The sequence below is a fragment of the Callospermophilus lateralis genome, chromosome 7 (assembly GCF_048772815.1).
Source record: "Callospermophilus lateralis isolate mCalLat2 chromosome 7, mCalLat2.hap1, whole genome shotgun sequence".
In the NCBI taxonomy this organism is placed as follows: Eukaryota; Metazoa; Chordata; class Mammalia; order Rodentia; family Sciuridae; genus Callospermophilus; species Callospermophilus lateralis.
The window spans coordinates 132776707-132799297 of NC_135311.1; the positions used below are offsets into that span (position 1 = coordinate 132776707).

Genomic DNA, 22591 nt, shown 5'->3' on the forward strand with positions numbered 1-22591 from the left:
CCTGAGCAAAGGCCCAGGGGCAGGAGCGGGAGGGGCTAGCCACAGGAGGCAAAGCCAGACCATAATGAAGGGCAGAGTCCTGGGAGGCCACAGGGGAGTTTAGCCTCCATCCTGGGTACCATGGGAAGCTGGAGAAAGGCTCTGAGTACAAGGGGGCCGCAGCCAAGGTGGGAGGAAGACACAGATGAGATTGGCTATCCAGGCAAGAGGTGCCAGTGAGGGACAGTGGACAGGGCTGCCGAGGATAGGTAAGAGGGGCAATTGGCTGGGCACTGGATTGGAAGCCGGGCTGAGGGCAGAGGAAGAAGTCTGGTTAATGGGAGGACAGATGGGATCCCACTAGGGACTGGGAATGCCTTCCAGGGACATGTCTGGGAGAGGTTGGTTTGTTGGATCTGAAGTGTTTTGGGGACATTCCCAGGGTCTGGCCCAATAGCCAGTGGGACACCAGGACCTGGTCAGGGCTGAGGACACGCCATTTACAAGAGCCTGCCCCGGGCGGGGAGACGGGGCTGCTGCGCAGGAGGCGGCCAGGGAGACTGGGCCGCCGCTGGGGAGCAGGGAGCCAGGAGGGATGCCAGGCCTGAGGGCGACCTGGGAGCCAGCGGGAGCCCGGCTGAGCTCCAGCAGCCTGGCCTTCGGTCACTCCTCACGGAGGCTTGGTTTTCTCCCGAGAAATGGGGTGACACCCGCGAGGCCCAGCGCCCGGCAAGGAGCCGCTACGACGGGGCAGAGGCGCTCTGCGCGGCGTGCAGCGTTGGCCCGACGTGAGCCGCTCGACGGGCGCCTCCGCCCCCGGGGCCTCCCCGAGAAGGGGGCCGGAGCCCGGAGGGCGCTGCGTGGCGGCGGGCGGCACCGCTCGCGTTAGGACCCAGCGGCTCCGGGGCTGGAGGCGGGCGCCGGCCGTCGGGGCGGGCGCGGGGCGCGGGCGGGCGCACTCGGAGCGCGGCGGGCGCGGTGGCCGGGACAGGTAGGCGCGCGCGGGCGGACGCGCGGGGACAGCGGCGGGCGCGGGCGGGCCGGGGTGCGGGCCGCGAGCGGGGGGCGGCCGCCCAGGACCCTGAGCCCCAGGCCTCCTGGGCTGGTCTCGGGGGCACCTGAAAGTTTGGGGTCGCCAAGGGTGAGGATGCGACCTGGGGAGGGCCGGGGGCCCGAGCTCGGGGGAGGCGGAGCGGGGGCGTCGGGACCCCCGGTCTCGTTCCCGGGAGGGCGGAACGTGGCGGGCGGGGGTCGCGGGAGCGGCCGAGACCGAGCCGCGGAGACAAAGAGCAGAGACAGCGGCCGCGGCTGATTGTTCCCAGCTGTGCGGCGGCGTCCGGTTTCCGCGGGACCCCAGCCCGGCCCGGCCTCCGCAGCGGGCAGGGCCCTCCCTGGGCCGCGGCCAGCCCGGGGGCCGCTGGTCCCCGCAGCCTGCACGGTGCGGGCAGGGGGAGGCGGCGGCAGCCGGTGGGGGCAGTTCTGCGCCCCCAGTCCCCAAGACCATGGTCCGGACGCTTGGAGACGTGGTCCCCTGTGAGGGCTCCGCTACTCCCCTTCGACGGCCCTTCCCTAGCCCGCCGTCTCCCGGCCCTCGATAAGCCTGGGCCTGGCGCCTTCGTCGTGCTGGACAAGGACTCCATGCAGGGGCCTCCCCCAGCCTCTTGAGGCCTCCTCATGCCCCCACTCAGGAACTCCTCCTGAGAGGTGACCGCTCCACCTGGCCTGGCTGCCGCCAGCATGGGTGGGGGATGGTGGTCCCCCTACGATGAGGAAGCCAAGGGTTTCTAGAACTGGGATGTGTGAGTCCTGCTTCTGACCCCCATTCCACCCCACATTGAATGCTTGGGATGGGAATGGGGTCGGAGAAGCCTCAGTTTGGGAGAAATTGGGCCCAGAGACCCTGTTTCTAACCCCTTCTCTGCCTTTTCCAGGGGGAGGGGGGATATCCAGCTAAGTTTGGGTTTCCAGTTAGCTGTCTGAAGAACTTCCTGTGCTGGGCGGGGAGGGGGCCCTGCTGGATGGAGGAGCCTGGGACTGTCTTCACAGATCTCCCTGCAGTAGGCTGACAGTCTTGAGGTCACCCTTCACTGAGCTGGAGCAGGACAGGGGGAGCTGGAGCAGGACGGGGACCTGGAGGCTCCACCAAGCCCTCTTTGTAACCAAGACTGGAGGCTGGACTCCAGGCGTTCCTAAATGGCACAAACCCAGTGAGAGCCCTGGGCCAATGCTCTCGCCCTCCCCCCATCACACACTTGTCATACACATCAGGGGATGCAGGACCCCTGGGCTGGGTGACATCACCGCCCCTATTGCCACAAAGCCAGGGCCCACAGAGCCTCCTCAGGCTCCTCCTAAGTGCTTCCTGCTGCAGACAAATAAACCTCAGTCTCGTGAGTCTGGGGTGAAGACAGCCAGGTCTGGGGGGGCCTGGATCCTGGCAGGAGAGTTCTGGGGGCTGGGAGCCCTGCCCAGCCCTGGCTGCTCTGGGGCCCCTCAGGCCCACATGCACGTGGTTTCCTGCTGAGCAGCATAGGCAGGGCCCAGGGGCTAATTGGGAACAGGTGGCAGACCTGGCAAAATGCTTAGTGGGGGCTGTGGGGCTGGCTGCAGGGCTGGTGCCCCTTGGACGCGCCTGGGATCCAGGCACCCACGGAGGGGCTGGACCTGGGGCGGGGGGGGGGGGTGCAGCCAGGGAGAGAACAGCAAGGCTGTGTGGGGTGGGGGGCGGCTGTAGAAATGTCCCTTTAGTGCACAGGGCAAGGTGGGGTCTGTTCATTTGTCAGGATCAGCCCTGGAGCCAGGTTGGAAGCCCCTCCTGCCCTGCCACACAGGCTCCTCCAAAGCAGCCCCACCCCAGCCCTGTCCTCCAGTGCCTGGCTTCTGTTAAAGTGCCTTCTCCAGGCTGAATTCTGGGACGGAGGTGGCTCTGTGGCCCTGGGTTATCAAGCTTGGGTGCAGCTTTCTGCTCCTGTCCCCCTAGCTGTCCTCTGAAACCACCCCAACCTCCCACTCCGTGGCCATGAGAGCTGCCTACCTCTTCCTGCTGTGCCTGCCTGGTGAGTGACCACTGGAGTAGCGGTGGCTGCCCAGTGGAGTGCAGTGGGGGGTTGGTTGGTTTCTTGTTGATCTTGGTGTTTTGGCACTGGGGATTGAACCCGGGGTGCTCTACCACTGACTCACATCCCAGCCCTTTTTATTTTTTACTTTACAACCGAGTCTAAGTTTCTCAGGTTGACCTTGAACCTGGTGACCCTTACTGGGGGTGGGAGTTGTGAAGGGAGCTCACAGGGAGTCTTTGTCATGCCTTGAGGCCAGGATTCTGTCCCCCAACCTTCCACAGCATCAGGCAGGCAGGGTTCTGGAGGATGGGCTCACTGGAGGCCCCAGGATCCAGGCTTGTCTTCTTATCACTGTTGGAGCCAGTGTACAGGAGTGGGGCATGCAGAGGCAGGGGGTCCGGAAACCTGGGTTCTAGATGAATTTGGGGGCCCTTCTGCCCTATATAGCGGTGACCTATTGGTTAGATGGGGACTGCAAAGGCCTTGCGAGGTCTTAACAGTCAGTCATTCATTCACTCAATAAACATGTTCATTTCTTACTATGTGCAGGCTCTGGGTTAGGCCCCGGGGACACAGCGATGGACTAGGCAGACAGATCCCTGCCCTTATCAGGCTGATAAGCTAGGGAAGAGAGGCCGGCTGTAGCCTCATAGACGGGATGAACTCCAGGGTGTGTTCAGTGTTGTGGAATAAGCAGGAGGGCGGGGGGAGCCAGGGGTGCCCCTCAGCAGAGCTGACAGTTCAGGTGAGTCCTGAGGGAGGCAAAGGCCCTGAGGCAACAGGAGGCAGTGAGGGGAGAGGCCGGGTGAGGTCAGGGGGTGATGCAAGACCAAGGAGCTGGGGCCTGTGCAGGAGAGGAAGGAAGGGGTTTGAAGCCTTGAGTCCAAGAGTGCCCTGTGACCTCCATCTGCCTTCCCAGAAATGTCCTGGGCCCCATGTCGTCCTTTGCGGGCACCCATATGCTGTGCTTCCTCAGCAGGCCTGCTGGCTCAGGGCCAATATGACCTGGACCCTCTGCCCCCATTTCCGGACCATGTCCAGTACGCCCACTACAATGACCAGATCGGTAAGAGCTGTGCCTCCCCAAGGTGTCCCCCAGCCCTGCCATGTCAAAACCAAGCCCCAGATACGCGTGGCTCAGCTGGGGCCCGGTGGTGTAGGACCACGAGAATCCTTTGGTCTGGCTTGTGGCTCCTTGGCAACCTCCTGGGGCAGGGGATCAGCCTGACCTGCACCAATTCCACCTTCCTTTTCGCTTTCAGACCAGCCAGACTACTACGATTACCAAGGTAAAGGGCTGGGGCAGGCAGCTGGGTGGGGGAGCCCTTGGGGACCCGGGAAGGGAAGGGAAGCAGACACCCTCATCATCCCAATGCAGAGGTGAGTTCTCGGTCCCCTGAGGAGCAGTTCCAGTCCCAGCAGCAAGTCCAACAGGAGGTCATCCCAGCCCCCACCCCAGGTAGGCCACAAGCTCCTCCCACTTGAGCTCCCTGTCAACCCTGGGAGTAGGTCTGTGCCCCGGGCTGAGGGGCTGAGAGGTGACCCCCTGCTCTGAATAGACCCCACCCGGTGATTCCTGCCTGCCTCTTTCTACACCAGAACCTGGAAATGTGGAGACGGAGCCCACGGAGCCAGGGCCTCTTGGTAAGAGCTTTCTAGAAGCTGGAGAAATGGAGGCATGCTCTGCTCCCTCCCTGGCCGTGGTGCTGGCAGGACTGCTGTTTGGGGCCCTGTGGGCTGTGGTGCTAATGTGGGGGGGTGGGGCAAGCCGGCAGCCCCCCCACTCCAGTCTATCTCCAGCGCCCACCCCCAGCTCTGGGAGACTCCCACCACCTGCCATGGGCCTGGCCAGAGGCCCTCTCCTCAGACATTGGGAGGGGCAGGGGGTGTGCAGGAGGGGGCTTCCTGCCAGAAGAGGGACTGGGTGTGCCTGTGGCCAGGCAGGGAAGGTCCCAGGCTGGCTGAGCAGTGTCCAGCCAAGAGCCTGAGAGATGGCATGAGACTCGGTAGCCTCACTGGAGTTGCTGAGTGCAGGTTCCTTCGAGCACTTGCGTGTCTGCTTTTGAGTGGGTGTGGACTTGTGAGGCCACAGGGTGGGTATGAAGATGTGTTTGAACTTGTGTTGGAGTATGAGCTTCTGAAATTATTGTGGATGTTACATGAAATCGAGCAGCCCAGAAGGTCCAGCAAAGCCATGAGCACTGGGCATGCATGGGATCTGGCTGGGCCTGGGGGCGTGGGGCACCTGAGACTTGAGAGCGCTTGTCAGATAGGCAAGGTTGGGGCTACCCTCCAGCTGAGCCTCAAGCGTGGTCCCGTCTGTCCCTCAGACTGCCGTGAGGAACAGTACCCGTGCACCCGCCTCTACTCCATCCATAAGCCCTGCAAACAGTGTCTCAACGAGGTCTGCTTCTACAGGTGGGCACCGGCGGGCACACCCCGGGACGGTGAGGGGGGCACGTGGAGGTGGAGGCAGCAGCAGGGGCAGGGAACGGCTCTGGGTAGTCAAGGTGGGAGTTTGGGGACCATGAATCCTAAAAAGGAGCTCAACTCTGAGGGTGGGCCTGGGCCCAGTGGGGACAGGTAAAAGTGGGGCTGACACCTCTCCCGACCTGTCCCCTCAGCCTCCGCCGTGTGTACGTGGTCAACAAGGAGATCTGTGTCCGCACAGTGTGTGCCCATGAGGAGCTCCTCCGAGGTAAGAGCCCATCTCCCCTCCCCGCACCCCCTTCATTTTCCAGCAGCTGCTGGCCCCAGTGGGTCCATTCAGGAGGCCACGTGCTGGGCTCGCTTGAAGGGCACCAGGAGCGCCCCTCCCTGCCACTTCATCCTCAGAACCCCCAAGAGACCTGGGGGACAGCAGTTCCCATCACACACCCCACCCTCACCCACTTCCTTCCTGTCCCCCCAACAGCTGACCTATGTCGGGACAAGTTCTCCAAATGTGGTGTGATGGCCAGCAGTGGCCTGTGCCAGTCTGTGGCAGCCTCGTGTGCCAGGAGCTGCGGGGGCTGCTAGGGTAGAGCTGGTGCCCAGAGCCCTGAACCCTGCTCAGCTCTTGGAGCCTCGGGCCCTGCCTGACCTGGTGCTTTTCTTCCCGTCCCAACTCCCCTTTTATTCTGTCAAGTTAGTGGACTGCAGCCCTGGGGATCCTGAGCTGTGCTGCCTCAGGCCCTGCCCCCAGCCTGTGGCCACCCCCAGGGCACAGTGGGGGCCCCTGCTGCCCAGCCTCCACCCCCTGGGTGGGGCATCCAGGCCTCTAAGTGGGCCCTGGGTCCTGATGTGCCTTGTCAGTCCCTCTGAGGACAGTCCCCCCTTGACAGTCCCCAGAGGTAGGCTGTGCCCCTCGCCCAGCGGTCTGCTTGGATTTCCTGCAGCCCCCAGGCGTGGACCACCTTCGTTTTATACAAAATTAAAAACAAGTTTTTACAAAAGTTCCAGAGTCGCTTTTTCAGTCCAGGCAAGAGGGGAGAGCCTGGTGCCTCCAACGCCGCCTGTCCCCACAGAGAAGCCTCCTAGCCCCTGGAGAGAAGGGGACATTTGGGTGCCAGGTAGCCTTGCTTCCAGGCCCAGCCCTGCCTCCTTGCCCACCAGCTTCAGGTCAAGGTAGGTAGACCTGAGACCCAGGGGTGCCCGGTGCCATTGTGAGGACATAAGTGGGTGAGCATGGCGGGTCCCCCACCGCGGCCCCAAGGCTGCTCCTGAGCCCTCCCAGCAGCCAGCCCTGTATGCCAGGTGCAGTCACTAGCCCAAACTGCAGGGGAAACTGCCCACATGCACCGAGTGGCCGCCCAGCGCTGAGGCAGAGGCAGAGCAGGATCTGGCTACTGGGCTCTGGAAGATGAGGGGAGGGGGAGGGGAGTGTGTCCTTGAGACACCCCAGCAGCAGTGCTGCACCCCCCAGGCCCCTCCAGCGGGCTCTCGTCTGACACAAGAACACACTGAGGATGAGGCATGAAGGAGCTTTGCCCAGCATCACCCCCAGGGCGAGACCCTGCATTCACTCCCAAGTCTGCCCTTGCTCATCACGCCACTCAGGAGGCCTGCCACTGTCCAGCAGTGGGCCCTGTCCCAAGGAGGGCTGGAGAAAGGCACAAGAGAGGTTGGGCTGGAGAGACCCGGCCCCAAGCCCCCACAGCCTCATCTGTGAAGTGGGCTGGGTTAGTCCCCGCATCTGCTCGATTCCTTACCCCCACAGGCCTGTGCCTCCCAGCTCTCCCCAGAGGGCTTCATCCCTCCTGCCCAGGCCCCCCTCCCCCCAGGCACTGGAGGCACGCAGGGATAGTACTGAAAAGGGGTACCTCAGCTGGGGTTGGAGGCAAATCCCTTTACCCCAGCGGCTGGGGAGGCTGAGGCAGGAGGATCACCATTTCAAAGCCAGCCTCAGCAATTTAGCGAGGCCCTAAGCAACTCAGGGAGACCCTGCCTCAAAATAAAAATGAAATAGGGGGCTGGGCTGTGGCTCAGCAATAGAGCGCTCGCCTCGCATGTGCGACCCTGGGTTCGATCCTCAGCACCACATAAAAATAAACAAGTGAAATAAAGGTGTTGTGTCCAACTACAACTAAAAAATAAATTAAAAAAAAAATGAAATAGGTTGGGGATGTGGCTTAGTGATTGAGTGCTCCTGGGTTCAATCCCTGATACACAAAAAGAAAAAGGGCACTTCTGTATAAACCGTCGTAGAAAATGGAGTCTTGTCACAAAACAACACAACAGTTCTCAATAGTAACATTATATAAAAAGGTACAAAAATACAAGGACTCTGCACTCTCTGAGGAATTCCTGACACTCTCTGAACTAAGGCTGAGACCCCTGGGAAGCCAGTCAGGGCCTGGGGCTCTGACCCTGCCTCCTCCCTACGAACCCCTGCTCCAGACACCAGGGCTTTCCCTGACCCCTGGCTTTGGCTCGGCCGCTCTCCCGAGGATGGAGTGATCTAGAGTGGCTGTCCCCGGAGAAGGGGGTTGGGGTGAAACCACTGCTACAAGTGGCCTAGAATGGGCTCCCTGCCCTCAGCACGAACACCTGCCTCCACCCACCCCACCCTCGCCCAGGCCCTGGGTGGGTTGTGCTGCAGAGGCCCCTCTCCTGGCCCAGGCCGCTCTCGGGGAAGGCTCACTTCTCTGGAGGGCCGCAGGGTGGGGAGAAGCACGCTGGGCCCCTCCACAGCTCCTGCTGCAGCTGCCCCTTCAGTGTAGACACCTGGGGAGGAACAGAAAGGTCAGGGCAGCCCCCGGCCCAGCCTGGTTTCAGAGGAAAGGAGAAAACGGGCAGAGGGGCTCTCAGGCACACTGGGCCCCAATGCTGCGTGCTGCAGGAGAGGCTGTCCTCAGAGCCAGACATGTGCTTCCTCGCATTCTGCCCCTTGCAGCAGAGTCAGATGTCTAACTCTCTGCCATCTTTAGGGGCTCCGTCCTTATCCCCAGTGTCATTTGGGTGGGCCTGGTTTTAGTCCAGACTTGGGGTTGGACATGTGACCAGGCTGGACCTATCAGAGCAGCTGGGCCTACAGACACCACTGCATCAGACACGGTCAGCAAGGGCCATGTGGTCTAAGCTGACCAGTGAGGACCAGCCCAGGACTTCTGCTGGTGCTCACAGCAAGAAGCCCCCTCTCTCCTGGGATCCCAAGTTGTTGAGGGGAAATTGAGGCTGGAGCTGCTAAGGCCACCTGTGCCACCCAGGGAGGGGAACTGCCTGGGCCTGGAGCTAGAGCGCTCCCTGGCAGGGAGGAACTGAGTCCCAGTGGCTTCATTGGCCGGCAACCATGGCCCATGCCAGCACTGACCCACCCCAGCTCTTTTCAGGTTCTAGAAGGCATCGGTGGTGACCACCAGGTTGTGACCAGCCCTCTCCCCGAGCCATGTACTTCCCTCCCGGCCCATCTTCCTGGGGAGGCCTGTGTACCTGCTCCTCCAGCCCTCGCACCTGCTGGCGATGGGCCCGCTCCCGGGCCTCCAGCGTGCGCTCAGTCTGCACCCGGGCACTGCGCAGGCGCTCCAACTCCTGCTGCAGCTCCAGCCGTTGCTGTCCATCTGCCTCTGGCTGAGCCTGGCCCTGGTTCTGCTCCAGAGCCACCATCTGGGCCTGTGGGGAGGAACCGCTACTCAGGGTTCTAGCCCAGCCTGTGTGCTGTCAGGTGTCCAGCTCCGCCCTGAGGCACGGCCCGTGCAGGTGGGAGACACAGGGAAATCCTGGCTTGCCCCAGCTCACTGGCCCGCAGCCTGCAAATTCTGGGTCAGGACCCAGTGGCCCCACTCAGGCACACACAGTCAGTCAAACATGGAGGCGGGCCCGTGTACACAGCAACAAAAGCAAGTATGTACTATCCACACAGATGCAGGTGTATAAGCAAAAGTTCCAAATTCTTAAATACACCAACATACGTGAAAACATCACACAAACACAAGTAGGCCACGCACTACATTCATGCATGAGATTCATGTTACACGCACAAGAAAACCCCGAAAGACACTCACATCTCCCCACCTGTCCACAGCACACCTGAATGCACAGGCTCCTGTGCTAACAGGCCTTCACTGTCATTTCCCTCCTCCTGGGGGCAGACTTCCCTCCAGGACGGCTGGGGCACCTCCCTGAGCCTAGGGATCCCGGGCTGCTGGGGGAACTGAGAGTCCTAGGCTGGCTGACCATCAGCTCCACCTGGGACAGGAGCTACCCTCGGGCGGGGGAGGGGCTGGAGGGGAGAAGGTTGTGCTGGGTGGGCAGGGCCAGACCTCCAGCTGCTGGATCTGCCTCTGGGCCTCGGCCAGCTCCAGCTCAGCCCCAGAGAGTGTGCGGTCCAAGCAGCCCTTCTCTGCACTCAGCCGCACCGTGTCCTCGTGACTGCGAAGCTTTTCCCGCTCCACCTGGGGGGCCAGCACAGGGAGAGGGCTCAGGGGGCCCCCAGGTCCCAGACCTCGGCGGGTTAGCTAGCCACAAGGCCGCAGACTGCGGGACGTACAGCCAAGACCACCACGGCCAGACGCCGTGGGCAGTGAGGGGAGGCCCTGGAGCAGCCCACCTTGTCCAGTGTCCTCCTGAGGGCCACACGGTCCTTCTCCAGCCGCAGGGCTGAGCGCTCCACCTCCCGCTTCTCCACTTCCAGCTGGGCCAGGGCTCGCTGCTGGCTGCCCAGGCGCTCCTGCAGCAGCCGCCGCTCCTCCTGCAGCTTCTGGGCCGCGTGCAAAGCTGCGGCCTCGCTCTCCTGCCGCTGCCGCAGCACCTGCAGCACACGCCAGGCAGGACCCTCAACCTCGGGCCTGTGCGGCCACCTGAAGCTTACAGATAGCAATGCTGGTCCACCATGCCCACTCAGGTGGCAGCCACTGTGGGGCCCATCTGGGAGACTGTTACTGAGTGCAGACGGAGACGTCCCTTATGAGCCAAGCTTCCTCAGAGGAGGCTGGCCGGGGTTGGGGATGAGGCTGAGCTGACTGGAAGGTCCCTATGCCATCCCAAGGGCCTCGCAGTCCTGGGGACAGAGGCAGCCCAGCCGGCCCTCACCTCCTGCAGCTGCTGCAGCTGGCCCTCGGCCTCCGCCCGCTGCAGCTCCAGGTCTGCCAGCTCACCCCGCATGGCCTGCACCTGCTCGCCCAGGCTGCTGCTCTGCTTGCGTGCTTCAGACAACGCCTGCCGGGCAGCGTCCAGTCGTTCCTGGGGGACAGGGACTGATGGTGCCAGGCCAGCCAAAGAGCCCTAAGGCAAAGGGCTCCCCTCTGCTCTGTACCTCTGGGAAGGTTCACAGCCCATAAAACAGTCTGTGTGTGTGTGTGTATCCTGGGGATCAAACCCAGGGCACTCTACCACTGAGCTACATCCCAGCCCTTTTTATTTATCATTTCTCACTAGGTTGCTTAGGATCTTGCTAAGTTGTGGAGGCTGGCCTCGAACCTACAATCCTCCTGCCTCAGCCTCCTGAGGCACTGGGATTATAGGCATGAGCCATGTGTCCAGCAACAGGCAGTCATTTGCCTGGAGGATAAGCCTGTCCATTGACCTGTGCAGAGTGCAGCCATCACATCCCAATTTCCCTCCATGAATGGCACTTGGGTTCCCCCAAGCCTACACTAGCAGGCATGCACCCACAGCCTACTTTGAATGGCTGTATTCCATTGACTCCGACCCCCCTAAGAGCTCTCTCTCACGGACTGGCTCCTGAGCACTCCCTGCTGACAGCTCCCCTGGCTGGCCCTCTCCCAAGGCCTGGTGGTCTTCTATCACACCCGACTCCCGCCGGCCTCCCCCCGCAGACCCCGGCGTACCTGGAGCACCAGGCGGTCATGCTCACAGGCAGCCAGGGCTTTCTGCAGCTGCAGATTCTTGTCCTGGGTGCTGCTGAGGCTGGCGCTGCTCTGGGACAGGGCTTCTGTCAGGCACTGCACCTTGTCCCTCAGGACACCCTCACTCTCCTCCACCTTGGCCAGGGCCCCATTCAGCCGGTCCACCGTCAGCTGCAAGGTCCCCGCCTTCACCTCGCTGTCTGCCACCTGGCAGGACACACGGGTTGGCTCAGGGGCTCGGCTCCCACTCTGACCTCCATCAGGCCTGCCCCACCCCAGTTCTCCCACCTCCCTGGGCCTCCTCACTGACACCCACTGTTCCCATGCGATCCTGTTGGCCCTGTCCACTGCAACCTGGGCCCCAACCACCACTGGGGAACTACCAGTGTTGAGAGTCCATCATCTCCTCCCTGTCCTCAATCCCTTCTCCTCCCCTACTATGGGAGAAAAGAATAATCATAAACCTAAAATTTTCTGGTTTTGACTTTGGTGGATGTCCATGTAGAAATGTTGAGTAACTGAACATTCCAGTTAGAGCTGAGCTCCCTAGCCGTCAAGACAAAAAGGGAAAAGAAAGAAATCCACATTTCTAACTTGTCCCATGTCTCCTGGGTACACATTCTGTCATCAGTCCTGAATTCTAACACTGGCTCTTTCATTAGCTGTGATGGACAAGGACATCTCCTTTCTGAACCTCCATTTGTCCATCTGTGAAGTGGGGGTGCTAATAACACTTGCCCCACAGCACTGCCGGAGAATCGACCTGCTTGGCACAGGGCGTGCAGAGATGGTCTGGAGGAGAGGGACACACCTGTCTCTGCAGGGAGTCCACTCGATCCTGGAGGATCTGGGCCTGAGCCTCGCGGTCGCTCAGGCCCAGGCGGCTGCGCTGCAGTTCCCCCTCAAGGGCGCGCCGCTGCAGCTCGAGCTTGATAGCGCGGCTCTCAGAGGCATCCAGCACCTCCTTCAGGCGCCGCTTGTCGCTCTCCAGCTTTGCACCGTCGCCCCTCAGCTTGCTGATCTTCTCCTGCAAGTGCGTAGGCCAGGTGCGGTCACCCACACCCCGCCCCACACCCCTCGGCACCCCGTGGCCCTCTGGGGGCCTCAGTCTCCCTGCGCGCTCACAGGACGAGCGGACGTGAGGACTCCAGAGCACCTTCAGCTTGGGCTCAGTCCAGCAGGTGCTGTGACCTGGGGCTCCCCCACTCTCTGGCCGCGCTTCGCACGTGTGTAGGAAAGGGACTAAAGTGGTCCAGGGGTAAAACTGGGTGCCCCAAGAAGCCCTGGGGTGGGCCTACAAATGCGACTCGAGGCCTTCTGCTCATGGACGCCTCTCAGAGGTGGGCTCTGAGCTGCGTGTGCAGGGCCGCACCATGTGAACCCACCACTTTGGTCGCAGGCTGACCCTCTACCCTCCCCTGCTTGGAGGCCAGGTAGTAAAGAGGGTTCAGGGACTGGGGGTAGCACTGGAAGACCACATAACCACCCTGGAGCCAGGGGGTCTCAGGGGTGCTGCTACGGCCTCCCCACACTCTGCCCCATGCCTGGCCCCTCTCCTGCCTGCTCAGAGCCCCAATCCTGCCCTGCCTGGCCCAAGGCCCCACTCTGGCTCCTGACCAGCTTTGTTCCTGGCCTCCTCCCGGGCCCCTGTGGCTGTGGGCCCCAGGCCAGAGCCGAAGCGGCAGACACAACAATCCAGCTCCACCTTGGCCCCCAGCCAGAGGCAGCGAGTGGGCTTCAGGGCCACAATGGAGGGCTGGGAGAGGGCAGGGGACAGGGGAGCTTTGGCTGCAAGAGACTCAAAGCTTCAGCAGTCTGGATTAGCACCCCAGAGCCTGCTCGTCCTGCCCCAGCACCAGACACACACATGCCCAGGGGTACACATATCCCAGACACATGCAACCCTTGGAATATGACTAAGGTGGCTCTTCACAGACACACGAGGCCCCTGGGCACCATCGGTGGGTCAGGGGCTATGTGCATCATCCCTGCGGGACGATTCCCACTCTCCCTTCCTACTGATGAGACTGAGGGTCAGAGCTGACTGGCAGTGGCTGAACTTGAGCCCTTGTAGAAAGAGGAAAAGATTGGCACTGCCCAGGGCTGCACAGACTCAGGACGGCCGGGTGCAGTTGTGGCAGCACTCGATTACCCACCTAGGCGCACAGGACCCCTCCCGCTGGACCCAGGGCCTGCCCACCTGGCTTGCCCGGAGCTCACTCTCCGAGGCCTGCAGGCTCCTCTCCAGGGCAGCCACCTGGTCCAGCGTGGCTCTGCGCTCCCGCTCGCTGCGCCGCACACTCTCCTCCTGCAGTGCCAGCTCAGCCTGAACCCTGCTCAGCTGCCTGTCCACGGTGCGCCGAGCTGTGGTCACCACCCAGCCCATTAGCATGGAGGCATGCCTCGTGGCCTGACCGGGCCACCGGACAGCGGCCCTGCGCCTCACCCACCACAGGCCCGCCTGTCTGCACCCCAGAGGGTCTGCGGGTCTGGACACAGGTGGGCTGAGCAGGGAGGGCAACCTGGAGGAGACAGCCTGCACCAGGTTATAGGGCGGGGGGGGGGGGTGTCAAGAGCCACTTGGGTGAATCCCCAGCCTCCCACCTCTCTGCTCAGAGCACAACAGAACAAAGTGGGACCCCGAGGGTCAAGCTCACCCTCTTCTCTCTCGGCCATCACCTTCTGCAGCTGCCTGGCCCGGGAGGCCGCACAGTCTCTCTCAGCCTCCGTCTCAGCCAGCTGTCGACTCAGGGTACTCGTCTGGGCCCGAAGTTCATCCTACAGCCCCGATGGGGGACAAAGGGGAGACTCCTGCTCTACAATCGGCGGCCCATCAGGGGCCCTGGCTTCCCTGCCCAGCCGCTCCTAGCCAGCCTCACCCGCTCCTTCTGAGCGCTCCGTAGCTCCTGCAGGAAGTCCCGGAGGGCCCCCCGCACTGCCTCTGGGTCAAGGTCTGGAGGGACTGGGGAGGTGGCAGGTCCTGGGGAAGGGGGCTGGGACCCTGGGCTGCGTTCCAAGGGGCTGGGGCTATTAAGTGCCTCCCCGCTTCCTAGAAGAGAAGACACGCTCAGGTCCGCAGCAGCCACAGCACGGTTCACACCCACCCCTTCCCTGTTGCCCACAAAGCAGGCCTGGGTCACCTACCCTCTCACTCAAGGTCCTTTACCAGACCCCACGGCCCTCAGACTCTAGCCCAATTTCTTTCTCATGGCTTAGAAACTGCGCCTACCCAGGGTTATCCTTCCCCCCATACAGGCTGGCCACTCTGCATCACCCTTACTTTTATGTTCCAGAACATTCCCCACTCCAGTCCTGGGGCCTTGGCACACGCTATCCCTTCTCAGGGCTTCCCTATGCCCGGTCCATTCTTTTTTTTTTTTTTTTTTTTTTAAATACTGCTGTTTAATTTTTTAGTCATGTACTTTTTAAAAGCCTCGGCCCATTCTTTATGGTGCTTCTTCAGAGGCTCCCTGAGTTGACCCACCCGCAGGATCCCGGTACCCCTCCCCACCTAGACCTTGCATACCATGAGGGCTGTGTCCCCAGCATCCAGGTCACAGGGGACTCTTCTTCACTTCAACATCTCCCTGGGCTGAGCACTTGCTGTATGCCTGGCACTGACCAGTGCCTTCCCTGTGTCGCACTCTCCTTCCCCATAAATACCCTGACAGGCAAGGACCAGCTCACCCCTGTTGCTGGCAAGTGGGGCTCAGAACAGGGAAGCCATTGCTCAGTCTCAAAGCTGAGAAATTTCAGAGCCAGATTTCAACCTAAGCAGCTGGTGCCCACGGAAAGCCTGAACTCAACTTGGGAGATCAGGCCACAGGGAGGGGCAAGGAGCAGGGCAAAGGGAGGACAGTGCTGAAGGTCAATGTCGGAACTGCAGGATGGGAGGGCCGGCCTTTAGCACCCCCTGCCTAGGCCAAGCAACACCTAAACCACCCAGCAGACACATCCCCATCCACAGGTTCCCAAAGGAGGGCAGTGCCTGTCCCCAGGGGCCTCCACCACTGGAAGATCCCACTCACAGGGTAAAGGCCAGTACCCTCTGGTGGCCTGCAAGGACTATGGGGCAGGCCTTGTCCCTACACCCTCACCTCCTTGCTGGCCACATTGCTCTCTGCAGCCCCACTGGTCACCAGTTGGGGACTTCCACACAGGACCTTCTACACATTTCTTCCCCAGGGGTGCCCTCAACACCCCCATCCTTCCCTTCCCCATCGCCTCCTGAGCAAGGTGCCATCTCCCACATCAGGCCTACCCCTCCCCTGCCTTTGTCTTTTTTGTGTGTGTGACAAAATATATGTAACTTGAAATGTGCCATTTTGACCATTGTAAGGGTGTGACCCAGTGGCATGGTCTGTACTCACACTGTGCCACCATCACTGCCATCTGCTCCCAAATCTTTCCATCACCATGGTGATAAACAGCAGCTGCCCAAGCTGCCTATGTTGCAGTTCTAAGTCCACAACCTCAGAATGCGACCGGATTTGGGAAGAGGATCATTACAGTTAAGATGAGGTCGTATAGGAATGGGATGGCCCTAATCCTACGTGATTTTCATTTACATCACATTTAGTGTTATAAGTAATCTAGAGAGGATTTAAAGTATGCAGAAGGTGTGTGCAGGTTATATATAAATACCATGCTATTTTACACATGATCACGTGGGGAGGGGTGCTGGGGGTAGGAACCCAGGAGCGTTTCACCATTGAGCTGCATCACCAGTCCATTTTATTATTTTCAGACAGGGTCTTGTTAAGATGCCCAGACTGGCCTCAAATTTTTGATCCTCCTGCTTTAGCCTCCCAAGCCGCTGGGATTACAGGCACGTGTCACTAAACCCAGCTTATATAAAGTCTGAAACATCCTCAGATTTCGGCACCCACAATGGGGAAGAGGCTGGGACGAATCCCTCATGGACACTGGGACTGACATTACATTGCTACATCAGCCTTGGCATCTGAGACAATCCCAAACAGAAACCCTACAGTTTCTAACAAGGACTCCCAGAACCTTCCTCCCGCCCTCACAATCTCATCTGCTTTCGGATTCTATGAATTTGTTCTCGACATTTCTGGTAAGTAGACTCTTTATCTGTCCTTTTATTTATGATTTTTTTTTTTTTTTTTTTTTTTTTTTGCAGTGCTAGTAATTTAACCGAGGGTCTGGCACATGATAGACAAACGCTCTACCACTGAACTACACTCCAGATCCTTTTTATTATTTATTTAATTTGGTACTGGGAATTGAACCCAAGGGCACTTAACCACTAAGCCACATCCCCAATCCTATTTATTTATTTATTTTTAGTGGTGCTGGGCCTTGTGCATGAGAGGCAAGCACTCTACCAACTGGGCTGCATCCCCAGGCCTCCCTTTTTATTTGAGATAAGGTCTCACTAAGTTGCTGAGACTGGCTTTGAACTTGCCATCTTCCAGCCTCAGCCTCCCAAGTTGCTGGGATTACAGGTGAGCACCACCATGCCCCAGGATCCTTTTTATTTGTTCCTTTGTGACTAACTTATTTTAATTAGCGTAACATTGTTGAGGTTTATCTGTGTGGTGCCACATATCAGAATGTCATTCCTTAAGGCAGAACAGTATTCTATTAGGTGAATATATCACATTTTTTAAAAGTATTTGTCGATGAACAATTGGAATGTCCCCACCTTCTGGTTATAGCGAACAATGCTGTAATGAAGTTCAGTGTCCAAGTAACTGTTCAGGTCCCTGTTTCCAATTCTTTTGGGTGCACACCTAGGAGTCCTCAAAGTACTGTCTTATGGTAATTCTAATTTCAGCTTTCTGAGGATCTGTAGAGCTATTTTCCAGTGTCTGCTCCAATCGGCAATGTCTCCTGTTTCATTTTTGCCTATTTCCAGCCCTGACCACCAGGAATACATTCTACATTTCGTCTATCATGCTTACTGCTGCTGTTCCTACCTAGATTATAAGCTCCCTAAGGGCAGACACGCCGGTGGGTTTTGCTTTCTGCAGCATGCCTAGTGCTTAAACTGTATTTGGCACATACTAGGTGCTTAAGTCACATACTAGGTACTTAAGTGGAGTGACTTAAGGAATGAAAGAGATCCTGGAAGGGGGTCAGGCCTGGGTGTGCCAACCTGATTTCGGAGTCACAGGCTCCTGTGGAGTGTGGAGCTGAGATGCGAGGCTGAAGTGGATGGAGAGGGGGCACAGACCATTAAGAGGATGGCGCTCAAAGACCCGAAAAGGAGTTGGGGCATTCAGAACCTTTTCCTCCTGGAGAGGGGCCTGGCCGGTGGAGGGCGGGCTCTTGGGACTGCACACGTGGGTGGGGCAACGGGGAGGAGCCTAGAGCCCCAAAGGCTGGGCACTCACCTCCCGGTGGTGGCGCATCCCGGGCCTCCCGGGCCGGGGAGCCTGCAGCTGGCGGCTGGCCGGGACTCAGGCTGGGGCTGGGGCTGGGGGTGTGGCTGCGGCCTAGGCCCAGGCCCCGGCGCAGGGCGGAGCGCAGACCCCCTAGCTGGGCCTCTGCGGCACGCCGCTGCGCCTCCACTCGGGACAGCTCGGCCTCCAGGCCTTGCGCCCGACCCTCGGCCGCACTCAGACGCAGCCCCAGCTCTGCGGCCTCCGCCCGCGCCGCCTCCAGCTTCAGCTCCAGGCCTCGGGCGAGGTCCTGCTGCTTCTTCTCTGCACTGCGCGCCTCCTCCAGGGAGCCCTGCAGGCCGCGCTCGCGGGCTCGGAACTCGCCCTCCTGCTCCCGCAGCCTCCGCTGGGATCCCTGGAGCTGGGGTGGCCAGGGAGTGAGGGGGATGTCCTAAGGCCTCCCCCAGCCCGGTGCCCAGCACCCCAAGCGACCACACTCTCCCTTTAGTATTTTCGACCCAAGCAAGTGCAGGGGCATCCATGGGTGTAGGAGGAAATGGATTTTTTTCTCTCTTCCTTCTGGGCATAGGCCCCGTGGTGTTCACGGCTCATTAGTTGGAAGGACTAACTTATTAGAAGGAAGGACTAACATACAGATAGAATTCACCAGTGCTAAGCATGAAGTACTTTCCCCAAAACCAAAAAAAAAAAAAGTTTATTGTTTATTAGTAATCCTCATTTAATAGAGAATGAAATTGAAGCACAAAGAAGCTAATTACTTGTCCAAGGCCGCACAGCCAGTGTTCTGCAGGCTGGGATTCAAAGCTAGGCCCTCCTGCTGCAGAGCCCCACCCCCAGCCCTTTTTATTTTTTATTTTGAGATAAGCTCTAACTTGCTTAGGTTGGCCTCAAACTTGGGATCCTCCTGCCTCAGCCTCCCAAGTAAATGGGATTACAAGGCATGATCCACCCAGTCTACCAAAGACTGTTCTCTTAGTCACTAGACTACACTGTGTCTCAGTGCACACAATTTATCAGTAAATCTGCACACCATGGCAGGGAATGTCCTAGAAAATTTAGTTACTGATGGTGCACGATCACACAGGCACAAGCCACCCTCTGGTTTAGAGACTGAGTCAGCCTGCGGGATGTCCTGAGGCCTCCCCTCTCATAGTTGTCACTTTGACTGGAAACCCCCCTACGGAGTGCTACTTGGATGCCAGAGCCTGTGGTAGAGTCCCTCTAGCATCCTCTAGCACGGAGATCAGATGATTCAGTCAAGATCACACAGTAGACCCAGGGCAGGAGACTGGCAGTGGATACAACCAGGAAAGGCAGAGTGGGAAAAACGCTGGCTTCAGAGTCAGGCCTAGGTGGCTGTGTGATCTTGGGTGGATCCCCTGACCTGTCTGAGCCTCAATGTCTCTGTGAAATGGCGCTAACAGACCCTACCCGATGCGGCTGTGGGAGAATCAAGGTTATATATCCAGAGTCCCTGCCCAGAGTACCTTTCAGTGCCTGCATATGTTCGGCCCACAGCTATTTTGGTTGTTGTTGTTATAACTCAAGAACTAGAGTCAGGAACAAGCCCTGGGGAGTGGTCACCTGTGACTCCGGCATTGGAGTGCCCACCTGTTTCCCACTGGAGTGGCACAGGGCAGGCCCCCTACCTCCCAAGCTGTCCCCACCAAGGCAGCCCGGGGATCTGCTTACTCACCTCCTGCCGCATGGCCTCTAGGCTGGCCTCGCCCTTTAGCATTCTCTGTCGCAGGCCCAGGGTCTCCCTCCGGCTCTCCTTCTCTGCTCGCTCACCCAGGGCCACGCGGCCCTGCAGCTCGGCCAGCTCCCGGGCCAGCCTGGTGTTCTCACTGTCCAGCACCTTCATCTATGAGAGCAGAGCCACAGGAGGCTCAGCTGGGACTGTCCCGTGCCCTGCCTGGTCCTGGCCAGGCACACTGGCCTAGGGACACATATGGAGCACAAGCCCCTGCCCTGGACAGCCTCACTGTGCTCCGCCACGTCAGACAGGGCACTCATGGCCAGCTCACCATGTAGTCCCTGGCCTCCCAACTACCTCTCTTGGGTACCAGAGGGGAGGGAAGGTTGAGTCCCATCAAACCAGGAGTGCCAGAGGGCAGGGCCCACAGCTCTGGTCACATTCCCCTCAGTCACAATGAGCAGCTCCTCTGGAGGGCTTGCATGTCCAGCTCTGTTCCAAGCACTTCACCCTAACTGCTTCATTACTCCTTATGCCGCCCTGCGGGGCGGGTGCCAACAGTATCCCTCTCAAGGGGCGAGAGCGCTTAGGCAGGCTGAAGAGACTTGCCCAAGGTCACACAGCCCGCAGGCAGCAGACCTGGGCTCCACTCAGACAAGCAGAGTGTGCAGGTGTGTTCTAAGCCTGCTTCCCCATGGGGCAGGTGGGGGCGATGCCTGCCCACCCCACAGTGGCACCAGGAGGGTAACAGGGTGCTGTAGCCCGCAAACACCCAGCATGAGCCTGGCATGTAAATGCCAGCTCCCTTCAGGGGCTCCTGTGGCTACTCAGGAGAGGCCGAGGTGGAGGGGTTGCACTGGGCAGAGAGGACGAGACTCTCAGCACGGTTCCCACCTCTGGGTTCTGCATGTATTTGGGGACTGTGGGCTCTCTGTGGAGGGGCGCTTAGGAGCCGAATGAGGCTTTTTCAGGCTCCTAGAGCAAAAGAGTCTGAGCCCTTGAAGCTACAGTGCAAAGGCAATGCCTAGTACACAGTAGGTGCCTGTGCAGTGCTTGCTGCTGCTGAGGAGTAGGGAGATCGTCAATTCAGGATTAGCAAGCGCCACAGGTCAAAATCAGGTGCCTCCTGTTCTGCACAGGTGTGAACAAGGACCGATGCTAAATTTTTAAATAGCTAAAAAAGATTCATTGGTCAAAAGGAAAACAGCTCTTGACACATGAAAATAACATGAAATTTCAGTGTCCATCCACAAAGTTCGACTGACACACATGCCAACCTGTCCACACTCTCTCCAGGGCCACTTCTCTCCCCTCTTGTCCTTGGAACTGGGAATGGAACCCAGGGGGCTCATTTCTGAGCTGCACTCACCTCAGCAGAGGGCATTAAGCATGCTGATAGAGCCCTTGTGGCCAGGTAAGTGGGGAATGTAGGAATAAATAAATGCATATTCCCCTGCCCCTGTACGGGGGACGGGATGGAACCCAGGGGTGCCACCACTGAGCCCCATCTCCAGCATTTTTTTTTGTTTTGAGTCAAAGCCTCACTAAGGTGCCCAGGCCGGCTGTGAACTTGCCGTCCTCCAGCCTTCGGAGTTGCTGGGGTTGCAAGCACGTGCCCCTGTGCAGGGTGAGGAATCCTCAAAGCTTGTCCATTAATACCAAGGTCAGGTAAAAGCCTTGTAGTTCAAGCCTCTGCTTTAACATCCAGAGAAGAAAGGAGTGCTGCCACACGGCAAGAGACAGGGAGCGGTGGGGTACCTGCCGCCGGAGCTCCTGCAGCTCCCTCCGCGCCTCCAGCCGGGAACGCTCCACCTCCTGCAGCCCAGAACGAAGCTCCCCGGCCTCCTTGGCCACTGCTGTCCGAGCCTCCTCCAGGAGTGCCAGCTTCTGCTCCTTGTCATCACTGGCAAGCTTCAGGCTAGAGAGGGCAGAGGGCCGAGGGCAGAGCTGCCTGGGTGCTGGGAGGAGTGCATTCTGCAGCTCTACGCAAACACCCTCCCCATAACTCCTGGGGTGGATCTGGCTGACCCTGGCGCAGAGCGTCCCAAGCGCTGCCTGCCCACGTGGCCCCTCCTGAGCCTCCAGGGCTGGGCCAGGCCCTCGGCTAGAAGTACATCAGCAACTCCTTGATGACGGCAAGTGGGGTCTGGACCCAACCCTGCCTACCGCCTCTACCTGTCCCTCATCTGAGATAGAAAAGCCACCAAAAATGACTCGTGCCAGTCTGTGGTTAGGGCCAAAGAACCCCCACCTGTGCGTGGCCATGGATGAAGTTAGGTTCCAAGGACAAGATTCAGTGAAGGGACAGGGCTTGGAAGGACTCAGAGCTGGTCCCCTCCGACACCCACCTGATGCGCTCGCTCTCAGCCTTCTTCACTGCAGCCCGCAGCTCCTCGTTGGAGCGCCGCAGGGCCTCGCGCTCCTTGGCACCCTCACTCAGGCTGCGCCGCAGCTCCCCGGCCTCCTGGCGCTGGGCCTCACGACCCTCCTGGGCATCCCGCACCCTGCGCTGCGCCTCCAACACCTCCCGCCGCAGCCCATCGCGGGCATCCTCCAGCAGCCGCAGCTGAGTCCGAAGCTCCTCTGCCTGTGAGCCCAGGGCAAGGGTCAGGGCCCCTCGAGCTGGCCCACACCCATGTCCTTAGCCAGGGGCACCTGCCCAGTCCTCAGCTGTGCGTTATGATTTAGGGCCAGTCAGCGGTGTTTGGGGCTAAAATAATCACTAGTCAGGACTAGCCTGTGGATGAGACCAAAGGACAGGAACCCCACTCATCTCTCTCAGTCCCCAAGCTGCACCAGCACAAAACAGGGGCTTAACAGATGCTTGCTGTCCATCTGTCTTCGAATGCAGGCAAGCATCTAATGCCTTCTGGCCCCGCAGGACCAGGCACCCAGCAGGCACATGGTGGCATTTAGGGGGCGGGAGACCCACCTCACGCTGGCAGGACTCCCGCTGCCTGCCCAGGTCATGGGCTTGCTCCTGCAGCCTCTTCACCTCCTGGGCGTGAGCAGCAGTGGCCTCATCAAGCTGGGCCCGGAGGTCCCTCAGTTCAGATGTCAGGGCATGCATGGTGCTCTAGGACGGAAGGGCTTGGTCCTGCAGTGTCCCCTCATCCTGCCCCGTGCGACGCCCAGTCTGCTGGCTGAACTGTCCAATTTCAGCTCCAAACAGCCCCTCCTGCTGGCCTTCCAGACCCCTGC

General features: G+C 59.7%; 2 protein-coding genes across 11 annotated transcripts in view; one reads left to right on the forward strand and one right to left on the reverse strand.

Annotated features, from left to right (window-relative positions):
• Positions 1-943: 943 nt before the first annotated feature.
• Positions 944-6472, forward strand: Mfap2 (microfibril associated protein 2). 2 transcript variants are annotated; one of them, XM_076863311.2, is made up of 9 exons: positions 944-970; positions 2960-3035; positions 4015-4104; positions 4301-4327; positions 4417-4497; positions 4638-4682; positions 5369-5456; positions 5663-5736; positions 5953-6472. In XM_076863311.2, the coding sequence occupies exons 2-9, from the start codon at positions 2999-3001 to the stop codon at positions 6054-6056; spliced, it is 546 nt and encodes a 181-aa protein (XP_076719426.1). In that variant the 5' UTR covers positions 944-970; positions 2960-2998; the 3' UTR covers positions 6057-6472. The 2 variants fall into 2 exon arrangements, with proteins under 2 accessions (XP_076719426.1, XP_076719427.1); XM_076863312.2 differs by having other exon boundaries at positions 4018-4104.
• A 1324-nt stretch (positions 6473-7796) lies between these two features.
• The window catches only part of Crocc (ciliary rootlet coiled-coil, rootletin), a 44410-nt gene continuing 29615 nt past the window's right edge, over positions 7797-22591 (reverse strand). For 4 of the 9 annotated variants that reach the window (XM_076861188.2, XM_076861183.2, XM_076861180.2 and 1 more), the window contains 15 exons: positions 22323-22466; positions 21739-21977; positions 21149-21308; positions 19391-19558; positions 17686-18094; positions 14203-14372; positions 13981-14101; positions 13524-13687; positions 12135-12350; positions 11306-11530; positions 10548-10697; positions 10066-10266; positions 9779-9910; positions 8949-9128; positions 7797-8243 (listed from right to left, as the gene is read on the reverse strand). In XM_076861188.2, coding sequence (XP_076717303.2) covers positions 8157-8243; positions 8949-9128; positions 9779-9910; positions 10066-10266; positions 10548-10697; positions 11306-11530; positions 12135-12350; positions 13524-13687; positions 13981-14101; positions 14203-14372; positions 17686-18094; positions 19391-19558; positions 21149-21308; positions 21739-21977; positions 22323-22466 — 2766 coding nt within the window. In that variant the 3' untranslated portion in view covers positions 7797-8156. The remainder of the gene's footprint in view (positions 8244-8948; positions 9129-9778; positions 9911-10065; positions 10267-10547; positions 10698-11305; positions 11531-12134; positions 12351-13523; positions 13688-13980; positions 14102-14202; positions 14373-17685; positions 18095-19390; positions 19559-21148; positions 21309-21738; positions 21978-22322; positions 22467-22591) is intronic. The other 5 variants (XM_076861185.2, XM_076861182.2, XM_076861181.2 and 2 more) reach the window with 5 other exon arrangements.